The sequence below is a fragment of the Notothenia coriiceps genome, unplaced genomic scaffold, assembly GCF_000735185.1.
Source record: "Notothenia coriiceps isolate Sejong01 unplaced genomic scaffold, NC01 NC01_scaffold00026228, whole genome shotgun sequence".
In the NCBI taxonomy this organism is placed as follows: domain Eukaryota; kingdom Metazoa; phylum Chordata; class Actinopteri; order Perciformes; family Nototheniidae; genus Notothenia; species Notothenia coriiceps.
Genome location: NW_011358929.1, coordinates 61051 through 83531, shown reverse-complemented (window position 1 = coordinate 83531; position 22481 = coordinate 61051). Strand labels below are relative to the sequence as shown.

Here is a 22481-nt window from a genome sequence, read left to right as displayed (position 1 = left end):
TATATATATATATATATATATATATATATATTGTTCTTGTGCCAAAGGCCAAACCTGTTATACTAGGAATATATGTTCAGAATAAGAACATGCTAATGTAGCATAACGTGCTTAAATAGAGAAGAGTATTATGACTTATATTGTGACCTTCTTTATAAATGTATTAATTGAATGTTCAATATCTTTATGGGTGAGAAATGACTTGTTGTTATCGTGGGCCACTTGTTGTTTCTGTGATCAGGTCTCGGTGTGAAGGTTTTTTAAGATGTTAGGAAATTATGATATTGCTGTATTTCACTGTGAGTCTAAATATCCCAATGACAATCACCTCTGACCTGTTTTCTTTAATGGAAGCACTACTGTTCATCAGGTAACTTGATGCTTGATTGTTTTCTGCTTATGTTAGAAGCAGGTTTCACATTTTCCCTAAATAAATGATTCCCAGATATGTGGACCCTGTCAGCGGGTCACACAATAATTATTGAAAATGAAGAAAGAGACATATTGTTCTGCTAAACACATACAAAATAATATATTTTATATTTAAATGTAATATATTTATATTAAGATTGCCATTGGTTCTCTGATTCAATATTTCATTCAGGGTTAATTTTTCTGTATCACTCATGTGCCTTTTGTTTTTCTGTTACACTGTGAATGCTACTTGAGGTAAATCCTAATTTATTATCAATAGAATATTCATCTCTTATCTCATCTTACTGACACAACAACTGAATGATAATGAAAACAGTCATGATCTATATGTATTCATGTAATAATTGAATTTAAATACGGATGGGTTGTGTTTCACTATTTCTGTAATATTATTCTTCATTTTTAATAGCATTTTTCAGTTTTGACCGAACTATGCTTGTGATCCTAACTGCCAAATATCCACGAGAAAATGTAATTATTATTGCAAGTCAATGTATTCAGAGGCTATGTGGTTCTTAATGATGAAGCTTGAGCATAAACACTGTCCCCTCTAGTTGTCTGTGGTTAATGTTCAGTTTCTTTGTTTAGTAGGGGGGTTTCAAAACTCATTAAAACAAGCATCTGAAATCTTAAAAGCATGAGACTGTTTTCTTTAGCTTCTCCATCCCTTGTTCGTTTGTTGTTCTACCCTTTTGGTTACAACAGATCACGTTGGGACAAACCATGGGGGGCAGGTAGGGAGGAATGCAACAGGGGACTCATTGTCCCAGTTTTGGCTGATGCTCATGTAGAGTAATGCAACTATCTCTCTCTCTCTCTCTCTCTCTCTCTCTCTCTCTCTCTCTCTCTCTCTCTCTCTCTCTCTCTCTCTCACACACACACACACACACACACACACACACACACACACACACACACACACACACACACACACACACACACACACACACACACACACACACACACACACACACGCGCGCACACACACACACACACACATTAAATCCGTGGTGCCCCAGTGAAGGAATGCACAGCTTGGTGCAGAAGATGGGAGTGAGGACAGCATGTAGTGCACATTTTTGGAAGTGAGGAAAGTGTACTGAAATATTATAAATATTTGTCAGTGGTGAAAACGTACTCATATCTTATACTTAAGAGAAAGCGAAGGAGTCAATATTTTCTAAAACTAAATTACAAAGTAATAGCATTCAGGCAGATTGGCTCCATTTAAGAGAAATAGTAAACTTCATTGTATTGATGTTATTTATGTGTTAATGCACAACATCATTGTATTTTTTGCAGCATGTAAAGGTGTGTCTAATTTGAACTACTTCATAAACAGCATAGTTCAAACTGTAATCAAGCAAAATAATGTATTTGTTGATTATATTTGTAAAAGTACAGTACTGAATTACTGTCTTAAAGGCGCAGGACAGTGGGCATTCTGTGTGTGCAGCTCAGTTTATGGGACTATAACAAGTTAGTAGTTCTTCTTGAACAGTAGGTGGAGCTGTTGCCAGAGTATGTGTGGATCTTGCCCTCCATGCTGTTCTGGCACACACACACACACACACACACACACACACACACACACACACACACACACACACACACACACACACACACACACACACACACACACACAGGAAAACAGAACCTAAATACACACAGGGCTAATCAAACCAACAAGACACAGGTGAGGAGGGAGGAGAAACACAGGGCACCAGGTGAACGCAATCACCAGCAACAGACAAGACGGGAGGGGGAACACTTTTCAAACTAAAACAGGAAACAGAGACAGACAAACTAAAACATAGACAAATCGTGACAAATATATGCATACATTACATATAATCACATGCTTCCTGTGCAATGTTTTAGCGTGGAACAAAGTAATATACTTCGCCAATAATGAAGCTATATAATCCGTAACGGAGACCGAGATCTATGGCCCCAGAGATCACCTCCGTTACAGCGTGGTCATGGTTTAACTCCAATAGAATTGACTCTGCATTTTTGATTGCACTCTAGAAGCTATGAGTAATAAATACACTCCAAAATGATTAAATATCACTATTTCAGAGCAAAATAGTAATTACTCTGGAAAAAATACTCACCAATATTTCCTGTGTAGCTCTTTTTCTGAGAGGTGTGGCTTCATAACTCTCCTACCTTTATTTTGCAACATGTACGGTAGAATAGAAATACTCAGATAACATTCACAAATCAAGTAGTTCTTACTTTTGTGGCACTGCGTTTTTTAGATTGAAACATTGATAATCTATTTTTAGTAGTGCCCCTTTGTGACCTCAAACAACAGCTAATGGCCCTGATGCCGAGTGAGTTAACAGAAGAAGCTACACGATGTTAAATAACTTCCCTGTCATACAGTAAAGTGCCAATAACATCTCATAACACATTATGGTCGCCTATTAATCATGCTAGAATATTATGTTTGTTTTTGCTTTTTGGCGTTGCACTTTGCAGACGATCCCTGGAGCTTGTCTCTCCTACGGCTGCAGAAAGAGACCGATGAATGTTGTCCGGCTCGGAGGACGGGCTTCTTTGAATAAAAACTAGGTTGCAGCTTGTTGTTTACCTTCCTACGGATTATATACGATTGTGTTTGTGTTTTAACAAAGATGTATTTATGAGTTATTCATCTGTCAAGTTCGAATCTGTCAATAACCTTCTAACTTTACCGAACTGCTCAAAGGGACCTGTCACTTTCCGCAGCACCTGTTGGCTGAATCGTATTGTTTATCTTAACGTTTATTTTATGTTATGATATTAATATAAAGTAGCTCTGCTGCTGTCCGTGGTGCTGAATGGGCTTTGAACCAAGTTGATGTAAACGTTGCTTAGCTCCTCTTACAGATAGTGTGTGTTTCCACTTGTGTGTTATATTTGGAGTTCCTTTCAAAACATTTTAAAAAATTCTATATTTTGATTGGTTTGGCAACCTTTACAACAAATAAGCAACTTCTTGATTTACATCTCAGCTTTTAGCAACATACATAATTACAATGTGCTTTAATATAATTAAAAAAAACGTGTTCTTATAGCTGTTGTTATTTTGTAGAGCTAAAAATTACGCAACCAAGTGAGATAAAAGAGAGAGAAAGAGAGATAGAGAGTGTGTGTGTGTGTGTGTGTGTGTGTGTGTGTGTGTGTGTGTGTGTGTGTGTGTGTGTGTGTGTGTGCGCGCGCGAGTGTTTGTTAGAGAGAGAGAGGCTGGTACTGTACGCCTTCCCTAATAACCAACAGAAGCTGCAAGGGGCGGTGTCTGACAGACTGATAGAGGAGCTGCTGCCACACAGCCTCCACTTTTACGCATCAGTTGTTTGTGTCGAGGTGTCAATGCTGAGTTTACCTTGGATTTGGATTTTAGACAGAAATTACGACAAGGGTCTTTACATCGTAACTCGGTTTTAAGCTCCATCCAAAGTGAAGCATACACCAGCGGAGTGTGTGTGTGTGAGTGTGGAGCCAGAAAAGTTTCCGTCATGGGAGCGCATGGATGGAGATCAGCGCGTCTTGTGTTTGTCGTCTGTGGATATTTAGCGTTTTTCTTCGGGGAACTTGTTCCGCGGGCTGAGGCGGGCTGCAGGGGGAGGGAGAGCCCAAACTGCTGCACCGGCCGGAACAACGAATGTTTTGAATACAGCAAGAGAAAAACAGTGTGCTACTGTGATACCTACTGTCAGAAAACCGGGGACTGCTGCGAGGACTATCAGCGCGTGTGCCAAATATCTGGTGAGTTGCTTATTTTATCCTGCACAACGACATTTGACATAAAATGCATTTATGCTTGGAGGGATCGTAGCTCAACGTTGTTGGTAAAGGAACACCTATCCTGTTCAGATTGAGTCCTCAGTGACGCCTGTTGTGCATTGTTGTCCCGTTTGAGCCAGATATGGCTGGCATTGAGGTGACATGGAGACAGTGAGACATACTACACATAGATGTCTGGTTGTGCTTTATAGAACATTTTTCAACAGCTGGTTGTGAGTATTGGTTTTTAAGTTTGTAGGGTTGACCTTTGAACTAACAATCCAGTCCATTAAGTGGTTGCAAAGTTAGGTGAGTTTGATCATAACAAAGTCCCAAATCATCACCACCAATTCCACCTTAACAAAAATAAGAGTACTGTGCAATATGAATCACCAAATCAAGTTTGATTATTGACCGAATCTTTCAAATGTGAGTGTATTTAACTTCTTCCATCATCATGGCTGCTGCAATATATGGACAAATAAGGAAATGAACACTAGTGGAACAGACTGCCAAAGAAGGTCAGGATTACAGTAGAGCTGTCTCTGAGATGTGACAGAGAGAAAAACACTCAAACTAACTGAGCTCTTACAGTATGTCATCTTAAGTGCACACAAACAAGCACCTGCTGGGCCAAGCCTACTAGTCAAAGAGCACTTTAATGCTGCAGGGATCCCTCTATTTAGGCACATTCATTGTGTACATGGTGAACCTTTTTTGAGTGATGTATCTGTGCTTTGAAGGGAACAGCCTGCCGCGTCCAAACTTGAAACAATCACTTAAAAGTGTGTACAAAAGTACTTTTATGGAAGCTGTAATTTATGTATTAGACCACACTGTTTATGGTTTACTGCCAGGATAGCTGAACCCTCTTTGAGTCACTCTTTAACAGCAGAATGGTATACTACTGCACATACTTTCAAAAGTGACATACTATATGATTTCTTTTCAACACTTTAACAATAGTTAATTGGTGCTTAAATGCATGTTTAGAATTGGAAGAACCCTCAAGCTTTATTTTACTTTTAATACCTTTTTCCACTTCAAGGTTTGCGAAACGGCAGAGGTGTGTCAACTGGCAACAGCTACTTACTACAAATAGGAAGAGATATTACATGCTCAGATCACAAATTGAGTTTTTTATCCACCAAACAGTCAAAGTTGAATAAACAGAGAGCAGCCAGCTGAGGGGAGTCCATGCAGCACTTGATCTTTCCCATCTGTCTGCCAAGCTGAAATTTAGCAGAATGAGCTCAGGAGAGCACCTCAGGTCAGCTTTGACTCATCACTGCACTGTTTAACAGCAGCTGGTCCTCCGCAGGTCAGCTAACTGCCGCCATGCACATCGGTTCAAGGAGGAGGTATTCATCACAGTGGAGGCTCGTGTGTTGCTCTGACAGGTCAATGAAGATGTGACACAGTACAGAAGAAAATGACACAGCAGTGTGATGCAGGTGTTACAGGTTAGAAGATGTTTCCAAGATGAATGTGAATATCTGTAAATCAACTGAAAAGAAGAAATCATCTACAAATTGGTAACATTTATTCACACAACTGTAAATTATAAAAATGTGTATAGTGTGTTGTTTAAGGCTTTATGGTCTATTGTTTTAATCTGAACATGAACATAATGTCAACATGACATGGACATGACCTACAAATGCTGAATGGATCAGTGAGTGGTGCTGTGAAAATCACCTCGACTTCCTCCACCTGCAACCTGAGCATCTCACCAGTATAAACACAACATGCATCATGTGGCTTGGCTCACTTCCATCAGAGCGCCCTCACCCACTTTATACTCAGACCTTATCTGATCCTGATCCTGCAGATCTGCAACGCATCAAGGAGTCTGTCTGTGTACTGTCTGTCACAGTCTGTAATTTAGTCGTGTCAGCTGGAGCTGTGCAAAGAGCTTTGAGTGGGTGACAGAAAAAACTGGCAGACTACTTGCACCACTTGGACAAAAACACTTACAACTCTTTAGAGTTGAAACGCTTTGCTCTAGAGATGTTGTTCGAATGAAATACTTATTTAGAATGAAGAGAATGTTCCTGTGAACTGGGAGGTATGAACTTAAAACAAGAGTGTGGTGGAAAACAAATTCTCCCTACAACACACAAAGTAACGCATCTTAGAAGGATGGGCCATGCATTTCTTGGCCTGTTTAAATTTAAACACTGTTGTCTCGCAACTATAAGGTCTTTCTGCATCAGACGGGTATGTTGGCCAATTACCGGTGTGTTCTTGGGAGTTGTAGAACTTGAAAGATTTTGTGGCGTGTATTTGCATAAGTAAATGACACCATTTGTAATCTACACAACTCTGCATAATCTGGTTTCTATCTAGGTTTCTAGATTTGTTTCTAGAAGTATTCTTCATTATCTTGATAAAGCTAGCCTTTGTGCAAGTTATCCTTCTCACAAATACACTAACAAAAGTAAAAAGGGTTACTTCTCTTAAGCATAATAAAGCATCCATCCTTTTCTAAACATACTGTACTGGTAAAAAGAGGCTTGGAACATGCACTTTAATTGGTGCTCCTTCAGGGAGGCTTTTAAGAGATATATTTTCTTGGATATTTCACTTTCTTCACCTTGATAGATAATTCATACAGAGAACTGAAAGCTGGTTCACTAACATAGAGGGACATAGCATATAAAGCATAAAAGGAGGAGGCAACTTAAACTTAATAAGACACATTTGCATTGAAAATCCAACGGGGGAGTTGTCTTCTGTGGTTGGAGTATTTCTGGTTATTTCCTTGCAGTACTATAGTAAGTCTGTAATTGCTCATTCCTCATCACAGTCTCTAGAGATGAAACTGTCCCACAGGAGGATCGAAGCTCATCTCCTCTGTCTGTGGTGTCTGGTAGTTCTCACTTCAGCAGGAAGACTCTGCCTCAGATACACCGGAGGTTTGCTCATTATTCATTCGTCTCTCCTACGGGGAACGGTATGCTGTCATGCCATGATGTTTGCTTCTTCCCACCTACGTTCACTCCCTCCTTTTCTTCCTTGCTCCCACTACATTCTCTCTTCAGCCTCTATTAGTAGTGAATGTTTGTTTCCAGGTTGGCTGAAAAGAGCCAGCTGTTGTAGTTTTTGCGACAAACCGTGTACCGTCCAGTTTCTCCCATACGGCATGCACCACGATAGATCTTCAATGTTGTTATTCTGATGCCCCTCGTCTGGCCTCTTCATGACAAGAAAATGCAAATATCTTATTCTATTTCCATCATCAAGTGTGTCAACAGTTTTCACAGGAACTGTTTCTTCAACAAAATGTTTTTACATTTGATTGATATTTTACAATTCTTCCATTCTGTGGCAAAAAGACAACTGCCTCAAAAGTTGATCAAATTAGACCAAACTGTTGTTCATGGCAAAATAGTGCTGGTAATAATAAGAAAACGCTTTATATTTAAACCTCAGTGATCCAACCTTTAAAGGACAAATGCCTTATTTACATACAAATACATTTTGAGCCATGCTAGCCGCATGGTTCTATGTAAAACAAAGTGGGTCTGTCAGTCTGTCCACCACTTTGATCCAGACTAATGATGATGGTCCCCAGTCGATGAATCCTACTGACATTTGGGATCCCCTGATTGTCCTTCTAGTACCACGCTGAGGACGAAAGTTGTGGCCGACTATGGATTAGCATGACATTTGTTTCACAATGGATTAGCATTAGTATGTTAACATTGTTATAATGAGCAAGTTAACATACTGGCATTAGCATTCAACTTGTGCTAATGTCAAACCTCACAGGGACACTAAAATGACTTTATCCTCTTAGTATACTATTTTCAAAAGCTTCCATTGAACCTGAGGCAGATGTGTACGTTTAGTGAACCAGCTGCTGTGCCTTTAATTCTACACATGTTGCCGCAACTGTGAGGTAAAGTGCACTTAGTCTTTGAAAATAAACAGACAAACCTTTCACTGACAAGAGAACATTTTTAGTTGCATCTCATGTTTTGCGTCATTGTTCTTTTGTTGCAAGGGAGTCATGATTAGGAATGATTATTTCTTCTATGTTTTACCATGTCTTCAGTTATTACAATTCAGCTATCATAAAGTGTTGGAAGGCCATGAAATGCAAACTATTATCGGCTGTGTTTGATATGAACCCTTTTAATTAGTCACTTTGCTTGGCTCCTCTTCTCGAGGTGTCTACAGGAAGCAGTCATGTAACCTGTTATTAGGCCTCAGTCCCGTGTCTTTCACCCCTTTTATCAGGCCTCTCCTTTTGTGTTGCTGAACATTATAAGTCTTGTCTGATGGGACCACAGCCCAGCTCTCTACATGGGAGGGGGGTTGGCTGTGGAGGGTTGGAGGTGCAGTGGTCCTTTAGAGCAGCTGGACATCTGGGTCTCATCAGAGAGTTGATGGAGGAAGAAAAGAGGGGGTGGGAGAGTGAAGAAGAGGACCAAAACAAGGGGACAGATGGGGAGAAAGAACAAGGGAGAGTGTGGGACAAAGTGATAAAGGGAGAGGAAGATAAAGCAAATTGGGCGGGCAGTGCTGATAAGTCTTTTGTTATGAAACCCTAAAAGGGAAGCAGCATTTAGGGAGAGCGAAAGTGAGAGCGAAAGAATGCCAATATGCCATTATCTCACTGTATCAAGTGTGACTGGAGATTAGTTGACAAGTAAGGAGATAACATTTGCTGAGGTTGGATACACATTCAGTGGTTCGATTCATTTAAAAGCATGTGTCTGCAGCTCTGACAACAACCAGGAAAAAATGCTGAAAAAATTCCAAATTCCAAACAAACCCATTTTACATTAATCTCAGCATTTCTTTTTTAATTGTAGCTGTAACTGAAGCTTCCATGTCCTGATCACTTGAGGAGACTTTGCGCAGCTCCAGATGAAGCCACAAAAGGTTTATACACTTCCTTCTCATATGCAATCCCTCAAACCTGTAAACATACTTGGATGTGTAGAAGTGGTGGTTACCCTTTAAGTTATACGTTATTAAGATTCAAAGTCAGGTTATCTGTTGAATCATTTCATTGACAGTAATTTGATTTAAATGTCATTTGATATTAAATCCTTGGTAATTGGTACACATTATTGAGCCCCAACTAGTAAAAACTAACATTCAGGATCTATGAGGTTAAATAACAAAAACACACATTTTATTTTGGCCTTCAGTTTAAATAGCTCGAGTCAGTTTGTCAATGTTTTAAAAGTCACTTTAACATTTACTGTGTGCCTCCTAAATATTGGACGATACAGACCTAAGTAGCCCATAAAACACTGTCTCTGTTTAACAATAGAAGCCTCTCTGAGCGGAAACAAAAACTTAAGAGTGCTTGAAACCACTTTGTAAAAATACCAGCTGATGGAAAAGACAAAAGCGGAACATGCTGACAACGAGTGCCATTTGTTTCCTGTATTGGGGTCAGAGGTCAGAGGTGCTGGCATGCTTTCTAACTGGGGACTTTCTCGTCAACAATGGGGACAGAGGACAGCGGTGGCTGTAAGCTCTGTGGGTCAGGCTGTGTCAGGCTGTCAGCAGGGTTATCATGTGGGTGGTGGGACTGTCACTCTGCTGGTACTCGAAACAGAGTGGGGGACCACCACAGTTTGGTAATTGCCTTCTGACCTCTCGTGGCTTGGGGCCAACAGGCAGAGACTTCCAGACAGGGCCTTATTCCTGTGAGTGTGTTGGTGAGTGTGTGTCAGTGTCCATCAGTGGGGTAGCCCCTTTTCCCCTCAGGTGGCGGGAACTCGCTGACTCTATCGGTTTCATTGGACACCCTCGGCAGTAAAGACCTCAACTGCCCTGCTTGCTCGTGTTTTTCCCAACATAAGAAACAAAAAACAGCAACATGTAAACTTCCCCTGGGAGCGTCTGAGGATGTAGAAGAGGAAAGGAAAGGCGAGGAGTAAGGATAAGAAGAGGTGGAGGGGGCAAGAGTAGGAAGCTGATACGGTGTTGGTGTGATTCGATCACGCCCTTTAGTGTTCTTTCAAGAAAGTTCCCTGTACAAGTCTACACGGTGTAATGTGTATGTCTGTGTGTTTTAGGGTGATGATTGACGTTGGAACAGACCCAAGTGGGTGGGTTTATCTGACAGAAATTGTTTTTTCGATGTGGGTGTGTGTGATGATCTGGGAAAGGCGAGTGTCAGGTGGGCAGCACTAATGTGCAGGAATGCAGAGATTCCACAGTGGCTTTGTGGATCGACTGTGTCACTGAGACAGCTGCCCCCCCTCCGAAACCCCAACAGGACCATGGGAATAAACCGCACAGGCGGCACCTTGAAAGCTCTCTCTCTCTCTTTCTACTGTTCACACACACACACACACACACACACACACACACACACACACACACACACACACACACACACACACACACACACACACACACACACACACACACACACACACACACACACACATACTTATCCACTTGCAGCATTGTACTGTGGTGTGAGTGTGTATTATAAAGACAGAGTGAGGTAGATTAGATGGCGAGGGAAGATTAGATTCAGTGATGGTGTATTTATCCTCTCCCTCCCTATAATTTCATCAAGAACATCTGAGAGCTTCAAGCTGTGCACCTGCTTTCATTAAACCTTTAATGCCGGCAATAGAAGGAATACTAACATCATTATTGAATGTTTTCACACATGTATATTTATTTTACTTTATTCCTTTGGTTTAATTATTACAAAAAAATGTGAATTTGGCAGGATGAATTGATCTGACTTGCAATAAAGTATTAAAAAAACACACATCAACATCATACTTTGTGAATAAAATGGTGTGTACTTATATTTTTGCATTAATTAATTTGTGTGTTTGTTGGAGTGCCCCTTTGCTTATTTGTCTTTGTGTTTATGGAGTGGGCACTTCCTTCTTAACAAGGCTGTTAAATGTCTGCCGCTTTTAAATCTCTGTGTTGAACAAAGCTTGATTACTTGCTTTGATCAGAGCAGCCATCTAACTGATACAGCTTCCTCTTAGCCTGATGTAATTGGCTAAATCAGCCTACTGAACAGGAAGCCTGATTGCTGCTACTGCTGTGTTTATGTGGTCTGCAGTTTGTGTGTGTGTGCGTGTGTGTGTGTTTAAGTGTGTAGAAGAGGGAAACCAGAGAGAACAGGATGCATAATTAGCCCCTTATTTAAATGGCACCACACATGCGACCCGGGTCACAGACTTCCTGTGTCTGGGGTTCAGCTGATCTGACATTAGTAGATGGTAATGACCCCTTCACTCGCTTGCCGCCTACCATGACCTACCTGAGTAAATGCTCAGTACAATATAATGCAGCTCCATATCTGGGTGTGTTTGCAACTCATACTTTCAGCCATGCAGTTAGGCATGACAGCAACGATTAGGGGAAAGTTTGCATCTACCTCTGGGGTTAAGATCCAAACCATTTTTCAGAATAGTTGACAGCTGGAGAGACCTTAAAAAAGAAACTGTTTTGATAACAATTTGATAATCTACGTTACAAATTACATTAAAGGCTGCTTTTAACCTCTCTTATATGGTGTTTCCTGATTTTGTCTGTTTCATATTATTTAAAACTGATATGCTTGGACTCTATGCTCCTTCTTTGTATTACTTATTCTTATTTAGTGACTTTCCTTCTCTCTGTCTCTCTGTTTCCCTAGCAGCCATTGACTGTGTGGTGGGATCTTGGGGTTCATGGTCATCATGCACAGCTCCGTGTGGAGTGGGCAGCACAGAGAGGAGTCGCCTAGTGTCTGTTCCCCCGAGAAACGGAGGCACGCCCTGTCCTGACCTCAAACAGCGTCGAGGATGCTTTGGAAACAACGCCATATGCAGCACTGCCAAAGGTACGTTTGTGAGATTTTCTACATGCCCCAATGCTTGTGTTTATATTATGATGCACGCACTTCAGCTCTGACCTCTGGTACATATTTATCTGGTGTTTCAATATTCTCTGGGGTAAACGCTGTTAATGCTTTTACTGTAAATAACAGGCCTTATCTCCAGCTGCACTATTTCATCTGCCTCAGTTATGCGCACACTATTGAATCACCTTCTTAAACACCAGAACACAGATAAACACTTTTTCAAGTAGATTTCCAAGAACACCACTTTGAGTCATTTGCTATATTCATTTTGAGTCATGGTATGAGCTCTAACAGATAAAATGTAAGATGTGTTTATACTTTTCTGTAATTTATTTTTAAAAGATTATTTTCAGTGTAAGTAAGATTTTCACTCTTGTTTTGCATTTCTACCTTTTTGTCCCCACACCTGACTTGCAGAGGTGGCAAAGATCCTGCCTGATTCTTTCAAGAGGAACTTCAAGGACCCTTGGAGACGACCACACATGCTGATGAAGGAGGAGAAGGCCAGGTAGGGCCTCTATGATCAGACTGCAACAAACACACAGACTGCTCACGACTGACCCGCGCTGTTTTGTCTGTAGTGCTGGCTATCATGTGCAAAGAGTGGGTTATTACAGCCCAATTGCGTGGGGCATTGCTTAATATATATATTTCTATAGAGACATTGACTTCTTACAGTAACATAAGATTTACAGTGTTCCATTTCTAAAACATCTATGCTTTTCATTTAGAATTTACCAGCTCAATATGTTGATAGCATATCTTTAAAAGCATAGCTTTAACTAATGACTACATTTAAACATTAATATACAATGCTTTTGTGCCAGTAATCATTTTATATAAGAAAAGTGTTTTAGTTAGAGCCACTTTTGTTTGAGTTCCAAGCCTCAAGGCTGACTCTTAACCTTTCTGACGCAGCTGGAATTATATTTCAGCTCCATATCAGTTTTTTCTCAGTTTTGACTTAGTTCCAAAGGTCACTCTGAAATCAACTTGTGCTCCCAAAGATTAGAGAATAAAGACCAAGTCCAAGGTTGCGATAGCAGAGCTTTGAAATTGCTTTGACTGTGTAACATTACTACAATCATGACTATTTGACTCACGAGCTAACCTTCTCTGATAAGGCAACCATAATTCATGTAAGAGGCAAACTCTCCCTGCATGGATGTCATCTTTGATCTGAGCTGATTGCAGATGTTGTCAGAGCAGAAACATCAGAAATCAGGGAATAAAATGACTGCTTGTTCCCTGATCGCCTTCAAACCTTTCATACTGATTAAGATGGACATTGGATACTTGTGTTTTGACTGAAATACAGAGCATCAGGGGATTGGTAGCACATTACTCAAACGTGATCCATCCAGCATGGATGACACTGAGTTAAAGGGATTTCCCACAGACATCTGGTTCCCGTGGGTCCCTGGTGTTGTCATTGAAATTGACCCAAAGGGACGAGGAGTTAAAATGATATGAAATGATGGTCTGTATTTGTCTTTGGGACTCCAGTTATAGCTGGGAGATTAGCTGAATGAGTAATATTTCATGCTAATGGTGAGGTAAGAAATGGTCAGGATTCTGTTATGCAGATCTGACTTTAAACTCTTAAAGGCTCAACACAGAGCAGAGCTAATATCTTTTAGGAATTAAGACATAATAATATTTTATCTTTTTTTTTGTAGAGTGGTTTGAGGTTTTCATTATTTAAATGTTTTGCAATTCAAACCTAATTATGGGGGGTAGGGGGTACCCTCAAGTAAATGCATGTGCACATGAACTGAATGTGGTATGTCCTTGTTATATGTATTATATATTCTTTTCTGCGTCATTCTTAAACAATCCCAAGCTATATTTTATTGAAAAGGTCTGATCTAAATCCATCAAGCATAAATTATTTTTGAATTTGAGTTGTCACTTTTCTCTACTTTCTGCACCTTATATTCACTCCTTTTTATTTACATTTTCTCATTTAACCTTGACATGCAAGCATGGACATTCGACATGAGAAGAACATTTTAAAAATATTGATGAAAAGAAAATGTTATAGTTGGAAAAAGTCTGGAAGAATCACTGATAAAAACTGCAGCGTTATGTTTTCTTTGACAAACCTTCCCACTGGGGATGGTGTTTTGTCACAGATGACTGAATCAGAGACAAAATAAATGGTGCAGATGTTCAAAGTGCTCGCCAGAGAACATAGTGAACAGAAAAACAAGACTTTATTATTATTCCCAGTACAGACTGAGGTGTGTTTATATTAGGATACTGCAGGTGACCGTGACATGTGGCTGTTTGTGATTTGTGATGTGAGTGTTTAAACCTGGCTTGTGTCTCTGTGCCTTCATCTGTTTTCCATTTTCCTGTTTTGATGTTGATGGCGCAGAGGTTTATGTGACGTAGTGATAAAGATCCAAAGCCTAATCCAAGAAACAACAACATTAGATGTGGAGCACTCGGATAAAGAGTTGTGAAATAGTTCTCGCTTTAGACCCAGAAATGTGTGATTTGACCTTATGACCCATGTTCTTTCCCAAATATTAGAATCAATTGTTTGTGAAATGGTATCAATTATTGTTGAGACTTTCCCTCCCTCTCTGTACTCTGTGCTTGCAGTTACTGTGTGTACCTGCGGGTGAAGCAGGCCAGTGCAGCGTGTAAACTCAAACTGTGGAGCGCTCAGCTGGTGAGAGAGAGGCTGGTCTGTGCCGAGTGTCAGAGTGATGCCATGTCAAAGTCAAACCGCTGCGGAGGAGACGGCTTAGAAAGTACCCGGTAAACCAAGCAATGAAAATAAATAAAAAGACATGTTGATGCATTACACCACTGACAGTTTTACAGTTTATGGATGTGGGCCTCGACATCTATAAAGTTGCTTTTGTCATTTGGGGAACTTGGCTTAAGAAAACTAAAAATAGAACAATGTTTTTTCCCTTGTCAGCAAGTGAAAAGCCAGATAAACAAGGCACTGAGAGACTCATTCAAATATGTGTTATGACTTAGCATGCATTTAAACGTACAGTATGTTGAGTGTAGCTTAATGGATGTCTGGTGGATCAGGTAGCAGCTGCATCTAAAAGAAGGGAAACACCCTCCTCATCACAGATGGTATAATACTTTGTACTTGTTAGCTATCATCGTAGGTGTAATCATTTGCTGTGTAAACCGCAACTAGAATGAAATATGTTCATATATGTTTATATATTATATATTAAATAAATACCTTCATTACTTGTGCAATTAGCAACAATTAGTTTGGCAGGCTTTAATCTGTGAAGAGTATCCAGAATGTTAAATCTGAGCTCATAAATGCAGCTATATATGGGCAGTTGTAAGCCCTCTGTTCAACACACATTTTAAGTCTGCAGCGCCATGAAAAGCATGGATTTGTTCGTTTGACATTGGATCATTTGGAAAATTGTTGCTCCAAAATCATATTGGCCTCATCTTGTTTTAAAGTTGTTTTATTTGCATTTATTTGCGTCTTTAATGCAATGCAACTTTTGACATCTTTTTTAATTAATATCTATACTCTGCCAACATTACAGTCATTATGTGTAGAATTGTAGGCTGGGTTAACCCACGCATACATGTTCACCCTTGAATCTATAATGAAAAAAACAATTCAATTGTATTTTGTTCCATGCTTGATATATGTTCATTTTCTTCCTAGAACGTTCTGGGCGGCGGCTTCAGTCCCGGGCTGTCATGGTTCCTGGGTGCGGGAGTCGTCCTCTGAGGGATGTCGCTGTCCTCCCTACTCTGTGCTCTTCGTGTGAGCCCACATGCAGTTGCCAGATATCCGTACGCAGGGACCAGACTTCCCTCCGCAGCCCAAGGCCAGACCCTCCGATCCAGATTACTGGATGGGTAACTCTAGGAGATCAGCAGCATCCTGCCACTTTTTCCTTTCACCTCATAACTACTGTATACACACACACACACACACACACACACACACACACACACACACACACACACACACACACACACACACACACACACACACACACACACACACTGTACTGTATTTACTAAGCACACAGAAATTCTTGCATCCATCTGCAGATATTACAGCCACATTGTTTCCTTCAAATCACAACATCTATGCCTTTTTACCTCTAAATCTTTGCTATCTACCTCCATCAATGCAAGTGCATTTGTTAATGCATAATGTATAAATATATAAATATATAATTTTGCTTTATACATTTTCTACTTTTGATTGTTTATGTGTTATGTATATGCGTCTATATAGCTAAACTTATTAGTTAAACAGTTAAAACCCTAAACAGCAGTTGCTGCACCCAGTTTAGCCCCAGCCAGGATAATCACCTGCAGGCTGGAGATGCGGAAAACTGGCTCATCCAAATTGTATCCTATGCTAGAATCCTTAAGTCAATATATCTGTGTCTTGCAGTTTTGTCCCTGTTATTATTTCCTTTAAACAAAAAAAAACATTTATACCAGCAAGTCAGTTGAATATCAGGTATTGATTCTCAGGTGCTGAGATGTATGTCTTTGTCTCCCATTAAGTCCCTTTTTCCCATCCGCCTCCATCTGATGGTCAAATGTGTTAGTAGCTCTAAAGATGTTTTTAGGTTTAGTTTTAAAGACTAATGGCGGAAACAATTTCCATCTGTTTATACCTAATGTTGTTGGAGAGGGAAAAGAGCCATTTAAGAGAATTTCACTGTGGTTCTCTCTGTCCTCTGTGTCCAAGACAGAAACAAATTGCTTCTTAACTCTGTTTTCTCTCGCTCCCTGCCCTGCTCAGTCATCTTACATCACAAGGGAGTTTTTTTTATTAGCAACGTGTCATCCAGTAAACCACATTATCGCATATAGCCATGTTACTCCCATTTTATTAATTAGCAGGATCTCCTCCCGGCGCTCCCCACAAATCTGATCTGCACTTCTTTTCTCTCCCTGCCCTTTACTGACTCAGGGTCAGTCAGCTGGCTCAGTACACCTTATCTTGCACTTCTGCTTTGAGAAGAGGACACATTTAGTCCCAGTAAAGGTTTTTCTGTGTCTGTGTTTGTGTGTTTATTTATTGTAAAACAAGCGATGATGTTATAGTGCAGCACAACATACTCTGTACACTGTCCATTAGTGAAAATAAACAACTATACCTTCATTTTTTCCCTTGTCATCATTTCAAATGTTGGTATTTCATTGCATCATTGCATTCAGAAGTTACACAGACCCCAATTAGCATTTCTGACCTCTCTACTCTGCAATTACTATTATGAGCCTGGCCCCGCTAAGTATATCCCTCACGTTGACCAGTGTTTACATGCAGAAGTTCACAGTTAAAAGAAGAGCGCTTTTGAAAATACATAACCTAATGCAAACATTTAGCCATCAACATACTTGGTTGAATTCCTGGCATTTCTTTCCCTGTGGTGTAAGCGGTATGACGAAAAGCAAAATGACAGCTAATGTATATAATCATGTATTTGTGGCACATTCTCCTACAATTTAGGTTTGTTTATGTGATGTGAGTGTCAGAGATGATGTGTGGACAGGCTAAACACTGCACAACTTAAACAATCTGGTAGTACATCTGCTACCCACACGTTTTTGTTTTTACAGAAGCTCTAGAGAGAGAATACCAAGATGTCCAATTTGTAAGCCAGTTTTCCTCCTGCCTAGCGTGATGTATGGGCAAGTTAACTGAACATGGAGGAGTGGATGTGTAAACCTTGACTGTGACCCTGATCGTTGTTTATAAACACCAAATAAACCACATTATTAGAACATTATACTTTACCATATTTTGTTGTCTTGTAACTTCCTAATGCATCAATTGTATTGCTCATTTTGTCAGGATGCACTGTACATTCTGGCAGGTATGTAAGGAGGAGTCCCAGCTGAAGAAAAGTTATAACAGCATAGGAACGATATTAAAAGTTTCAATTTTTTTCACAAAAGCAGAGCAGTTTTGTCTAAAGAATTGAAAATGAGCAGTACTTGGGTTTTGATAAAAACATCACAACCCCAGGATCCCACATTAATCCATTGAAAAAGATTCATAATCTTGGCTTATTTCATGTCTTCCATCTCAGAGGCAATTTAAATGACCTCTTCGATTTATCTCTCCAGCCATCCTCCCCCCTTTTCTCTGCACACCTCTCTCCTCCCTGTCCCCAGATCCCTACCAGACTCCCCTTCGTCAGCACAACTCTTTATTTTCCTTTACTACAACAGTGGCAATAGAGTGCTGTCAGCCTGACAGTCCATCCCCTCTGAAGCAGGCTTTACCCCCCTGGCTGCCCTGCCTCTGCTGCTAACCCGCTTTCCAAAGGGCAGGAAGGCCCGTCTCTGGCCCAGTGCCTGATGGGCTCCGACAGCAGTGTGTTCTGGGATTATGCCCGCTGAAAAGGGGGGCATTCCAGCACCAGCAGCCTTTGTCACAGCACGGCCACTGTTTGCTTTTGACAAGACAGCTGTTCAAAGCCCTCCTGGCCCCCACGACTGGCGTTAAGGGAAAGAACCAAGAGGTGACATCCGTTTATTGGTGATGTTGTGGGATGTGTGGTATCACCTCACCTGAAGACGCTTCAGCAGTATATACATATGTCTGTGCATCTCACACAAATTGTTTTACATAATTACAATTGAGTGATAAATGCAAGTAAAAGTGACACAGAATTTTTTGAAATGTTATACCCTGTAGCTAAAATATATCTCTCCAACTAGGTGCATCTTTTTTCTTGACCGAAACTAAAATGGTAGTTGCTTAAACAAGGTGAAATTGGGTTGTCTGTATTATTGCATTTTGTCTACTGGACCATCCTTGACAGCTTTCCTCCCATTCTAATGTGTAAATGTAGGCCTAGCTGAGATTCCTGGGTCCTGATCTACCTTGTTTGTTTGTTGCCTTAATCTTCAGAGGTGAGCTTTGCATCTTTGTTGGTGATACGGCATCATTCAACCAAATGTTGCTTCAAAAATAAAGCAAATATGAAATACATGCTTGAAATGTTTGGGAACTCCCAATAGAACAACCTTCAAGTTCAGACGTGCAGGGGCCTCCTTCAGCAGGGGCCCTGGTTGGTACCCCAATTTCCCCGCTGTGTCGCCCTGTTGTGCATGTATGCGATTTTTTGAAGTGTGTACTGTAATTAGAGAGGTCATCCTAATGGAAGGCTTGTTGCCAGTGTAAGAGCAGCTGGTCCAACACAGGAATGTAATGAATGGAACGCCTGGACAGGAACCAGAGAGCTACACACCAGCTGCTACCCAAAGAGCCCCCATAGGTAAAAACACACACACACACACAGCTGCTACCCAACAGAGCCACTATAGTAAAACACACACACACACACACACACACACACACACACACACACACACACACACACACACACACACACACACACACACACACACACACACACACACACACACATCCCATGATGATCATACTAATAAAACAATTATGTTATATTGTATTATATTAACAATGTCTTGTTTTTAAAGATTGGTGTATTGTATTTGCAGTAAAATATGAGCTTCTTTGCTTAAAGGCTGAACATTATTTAACAACTGGACAATCTTGAGGAGGTGGCAGAGGGGAGGAGGAGGAGAAAGCTGGACAGTATCCTGGAGTACTCCTCCCACCCCCTCCATGCAGAGCTAGTGAGGATGAGGAGTACGTACAGCCACAGACTCATCCCTCCTCGGCACAGCACCAAGCGCCTGGGACAGTCCTTTGTGTCTGTAGCCATCAGGCTGCACAACAAGGGGTTAACAATGTGACACACACAAAAACTTTGACCTGCACACATCCATGTAAATATATTTAACAATCCGGACTCAAATGTATGTTCATTACATTAATTCTTGTTTTAACAGCTACTTACCTGTATATAATTGTAATGTTAACTTTATCTTTAATTGTATTAATCTACAGTGCATCTGTACTGTACTTTCGCTCTCACTCTGTTGCTGCTTAAACTCCTGAATTTCCCCACGGGGATTAATAACGTTCCATCTTATCTTATTTACTTGATAGTTTTTGTCTGTTTTGAAGGGAACTTTGGGGATATAGTTTTTGGGACATATTTGAGTGATGTTTAGCTGTTATATACGGAAGAGAATTAGGGCCACATGAAACATATTTTTTGGAAGTGACATTTTTTTCTTTTGGGAGAATTCTGAGGAAAATCCCCAAAGAATTGTTTTTATGTGGCCCTGATCCTCTTCCGTAGTTATACGTGTACTATAAAATATCAGCTATGAACCCCCGTCATTTAAAAACACCTTACATTACAATATATGAAAATGTTCAAGCAGTCATCAGTGGTATCTTTCTGCAGGAGCTCATAAATTCCACCCTGGAAATATGGCACCACCTTGTGTTGCTATTGACTTACTGCTCTACTTTACCAGAAACACAATTTATAAAACACAGGAAATGTTACTGTGTTAATGTGCTTAGAAATGTTTTATTGGGTATATGGTTTCAGTTTGAATACATGATATTAAATGAAAAGTTCAAACATTTTGACCACAAATGGTAATTTGTTGTTCCATCGTTTTAACCCAATTACCTTGTGAAATAATTGATTAGTGTACTTTATAAATCATGTATCCGGTAACATACAAAGTGATTATTAATTCCTATAGTTTTGAGTTTTTATATTCACAGCTTCATATTGTTTACGCTGTTCAAAACTCACTCAATCACATTGTGTAGAATTCAATACAATTTAGCAATATAAACAACTTATATAAAGCTAGGCGAAGCAGGGAAGAACATGAAAGAAATTCAAACTAAATCTTCTAATAATCAAACTAAGTGTCAGACAGTAAGCTGTAACAATGGAGACGAAGGCATGTGGCAAACAAAAGTCAGTACATACTGTACGTACATTTTGTGCTTAAGGCAAAAGTGATCTGACCGTTCAAAGTGTTTGGTGGAGGCAACTCCAGGAAGTTAGCGCTGACATTTTAACCTTACATACAGAACATTCCAGTTATAGACATATGATGTATAAGATATAATGAATATAAAAACAATCTATCATTATTTGTCAAACCATCTGTTGATAAGAAAACAAGTAGCCAATTATAAGTCTTTGGCAAATGGCGATATAGAAAATCTAATCCAACTCTGACCACCCGGGAGCTTGATAAAGCAGGGGAAGGAAAAGCAAACAAGTTAACAAATCACATTTGTGAGTGAAATATTTGACTATATCATCATGTCGGTAAAAAACTGAAAATAAGGAATTCATAGACAAATCTGACATTGAACTGAATATTCAGAAATGACAATTCAGTCATTCAAGAACAAAATTAAAATGTCTTAAACCAGCATTAAAAGCACACTTTAGTGTACTGAACATAGGCGAGGATGGAGAGCCAAGTGAGAGGATGAACTGTTGCCTTCTTTTTTTTCTGTAAACTGATTCAAAATGTTTGCTTTATTTGAGGTTTTTAATCTGTTGGTTCGTGTTTTGGATTTTTAGATCCATCTTGTCCACTTTATTCATCAGAGAATCAATGGAGTCGTCCTGGTCATTAATCTCAGCCTGGAGCCCAAGTCCGAGGCTCTTCAGTCTACTCAAGCCACTGCACATCTCATCTAGGTCATTCAGAAAGGACAGCGGACATTAGATAAAATGTGGTTTAGCAGGAAACACTTTCACACCTAACTTTGATTATACAGGACACTGAATAATAATTGATGGTTATACTTAAGAATAACACGTTTCATTGTAATGCACACTTCACATCATTATCTAGGAATAAATACAAGGGAACAAAACCAACAAGTTTTACCTAAATTATTGTCGAGGGTCAGGTGAGCCTGTTTGAGGTGTTGGTTCTGAGAGTATCCATTCTGCCTTGATGAGCTGTCACCTGTTGATGCAGAAGCTCCAAATGCTGGAACATAGAAATGAGAGACGGTGGAAGCCAGTTTCAGTGATGCAAACACAGGTATGGTGAAAAAAGAGAGAACTATTCGATACAGAAAAAAAACAGCGTAATATACCATCTGACAATGACAGATTTTTCTTTATGGATATTTTACAAATCACTCCCCTTTCAAACTCTATTCTTGTTATTTTTAACAACTTTTTTTTGTTACTGTCATATAGTATTTTATACCTGTTAATAATTGAGTATCTAATGTCTCATTAATAACTATAATGATATCAAGGTGTGCTTTAACCTCACTGAGCTGAGGTTATTTGAGCCTCTCAGGAGAGAGCTCTCTTCCACCTGGTTGTAGAAAAGCTCTTTCAATTCGTTAGCATAGCTAGCTAACCAGATGCTAATAACAACAGATCGCCACTGTGCTTACAACTAAAGACACAGCCACGCAAACACTGCGGCATGTGTACGGCTCCTTATGGGTACTGCAATATTTGAAGTCCCGGCCCGGAGCCGCGTTCTGGTGCTCTCCGTT

General features: G+C 40.0%; 2 protein-coding genes across 3 annotated transcripts in view; one reads left to right on the top strand and one right to left on the bottom strand.

Annotated features, from left to right (window-relative positions):
• Positions 1–3723: 3723 nt before the first annotated feature.
• si:dkey-178e17.3 (somatomedin-B and thrombospondin type-1 domain-containing protein) lies at positions 3724–17181 on the top strand. 2 transcript variants are annotated; one of them, XM_010784209.1, is made up of 5 exons: positions 3724–4191; positions 11858–12040; positions 12479–12569; positions 14672–14830; positions 15729–17181. In XM_010784209.1, exons 1-5 carry the CDS (start codon positions 3942–3944, stop codon positions 15832–15834), a joined length of 789 nt encoding a protein of 262 aa, XP_010782511.1. In that variant the 5' UTR covers positions 3724–3941; the 3' UTR covers positions 15835–17181. The 2 variants fall into 2 exon arrangements, with proteins under 2 accessions (XP_010782511.1, XP_010782510.1); XM_010784208.1 differs by having other exon boundaries at positions 11855–12040.
• Positions 17182–20491: 3310 nt separating this feature from the next.
• The window catches only part of snap29 (synaptosome associated protein 29), a 4285-nt gene continuing 2295 nt past the window's right edge, over positions 20492–22481 (bottom strand). Inside the window, exons 4-5 of the mRNA XM_010784207.1 lie at positions 21851–21955; positions 20492–21653 (exon numbers count right to left, since the gene is read on the bottom strand). Of these exons, the coding sequence (XP_010782509.1) occupies positions 21493–21653; positions 21851–21955 (266 nt within the window). The 3' untranslated portion in view covers positions 20492–21492. The remainder of the gene's footprint in view (positions 21654–21850; positions 21956–22481) is intronic.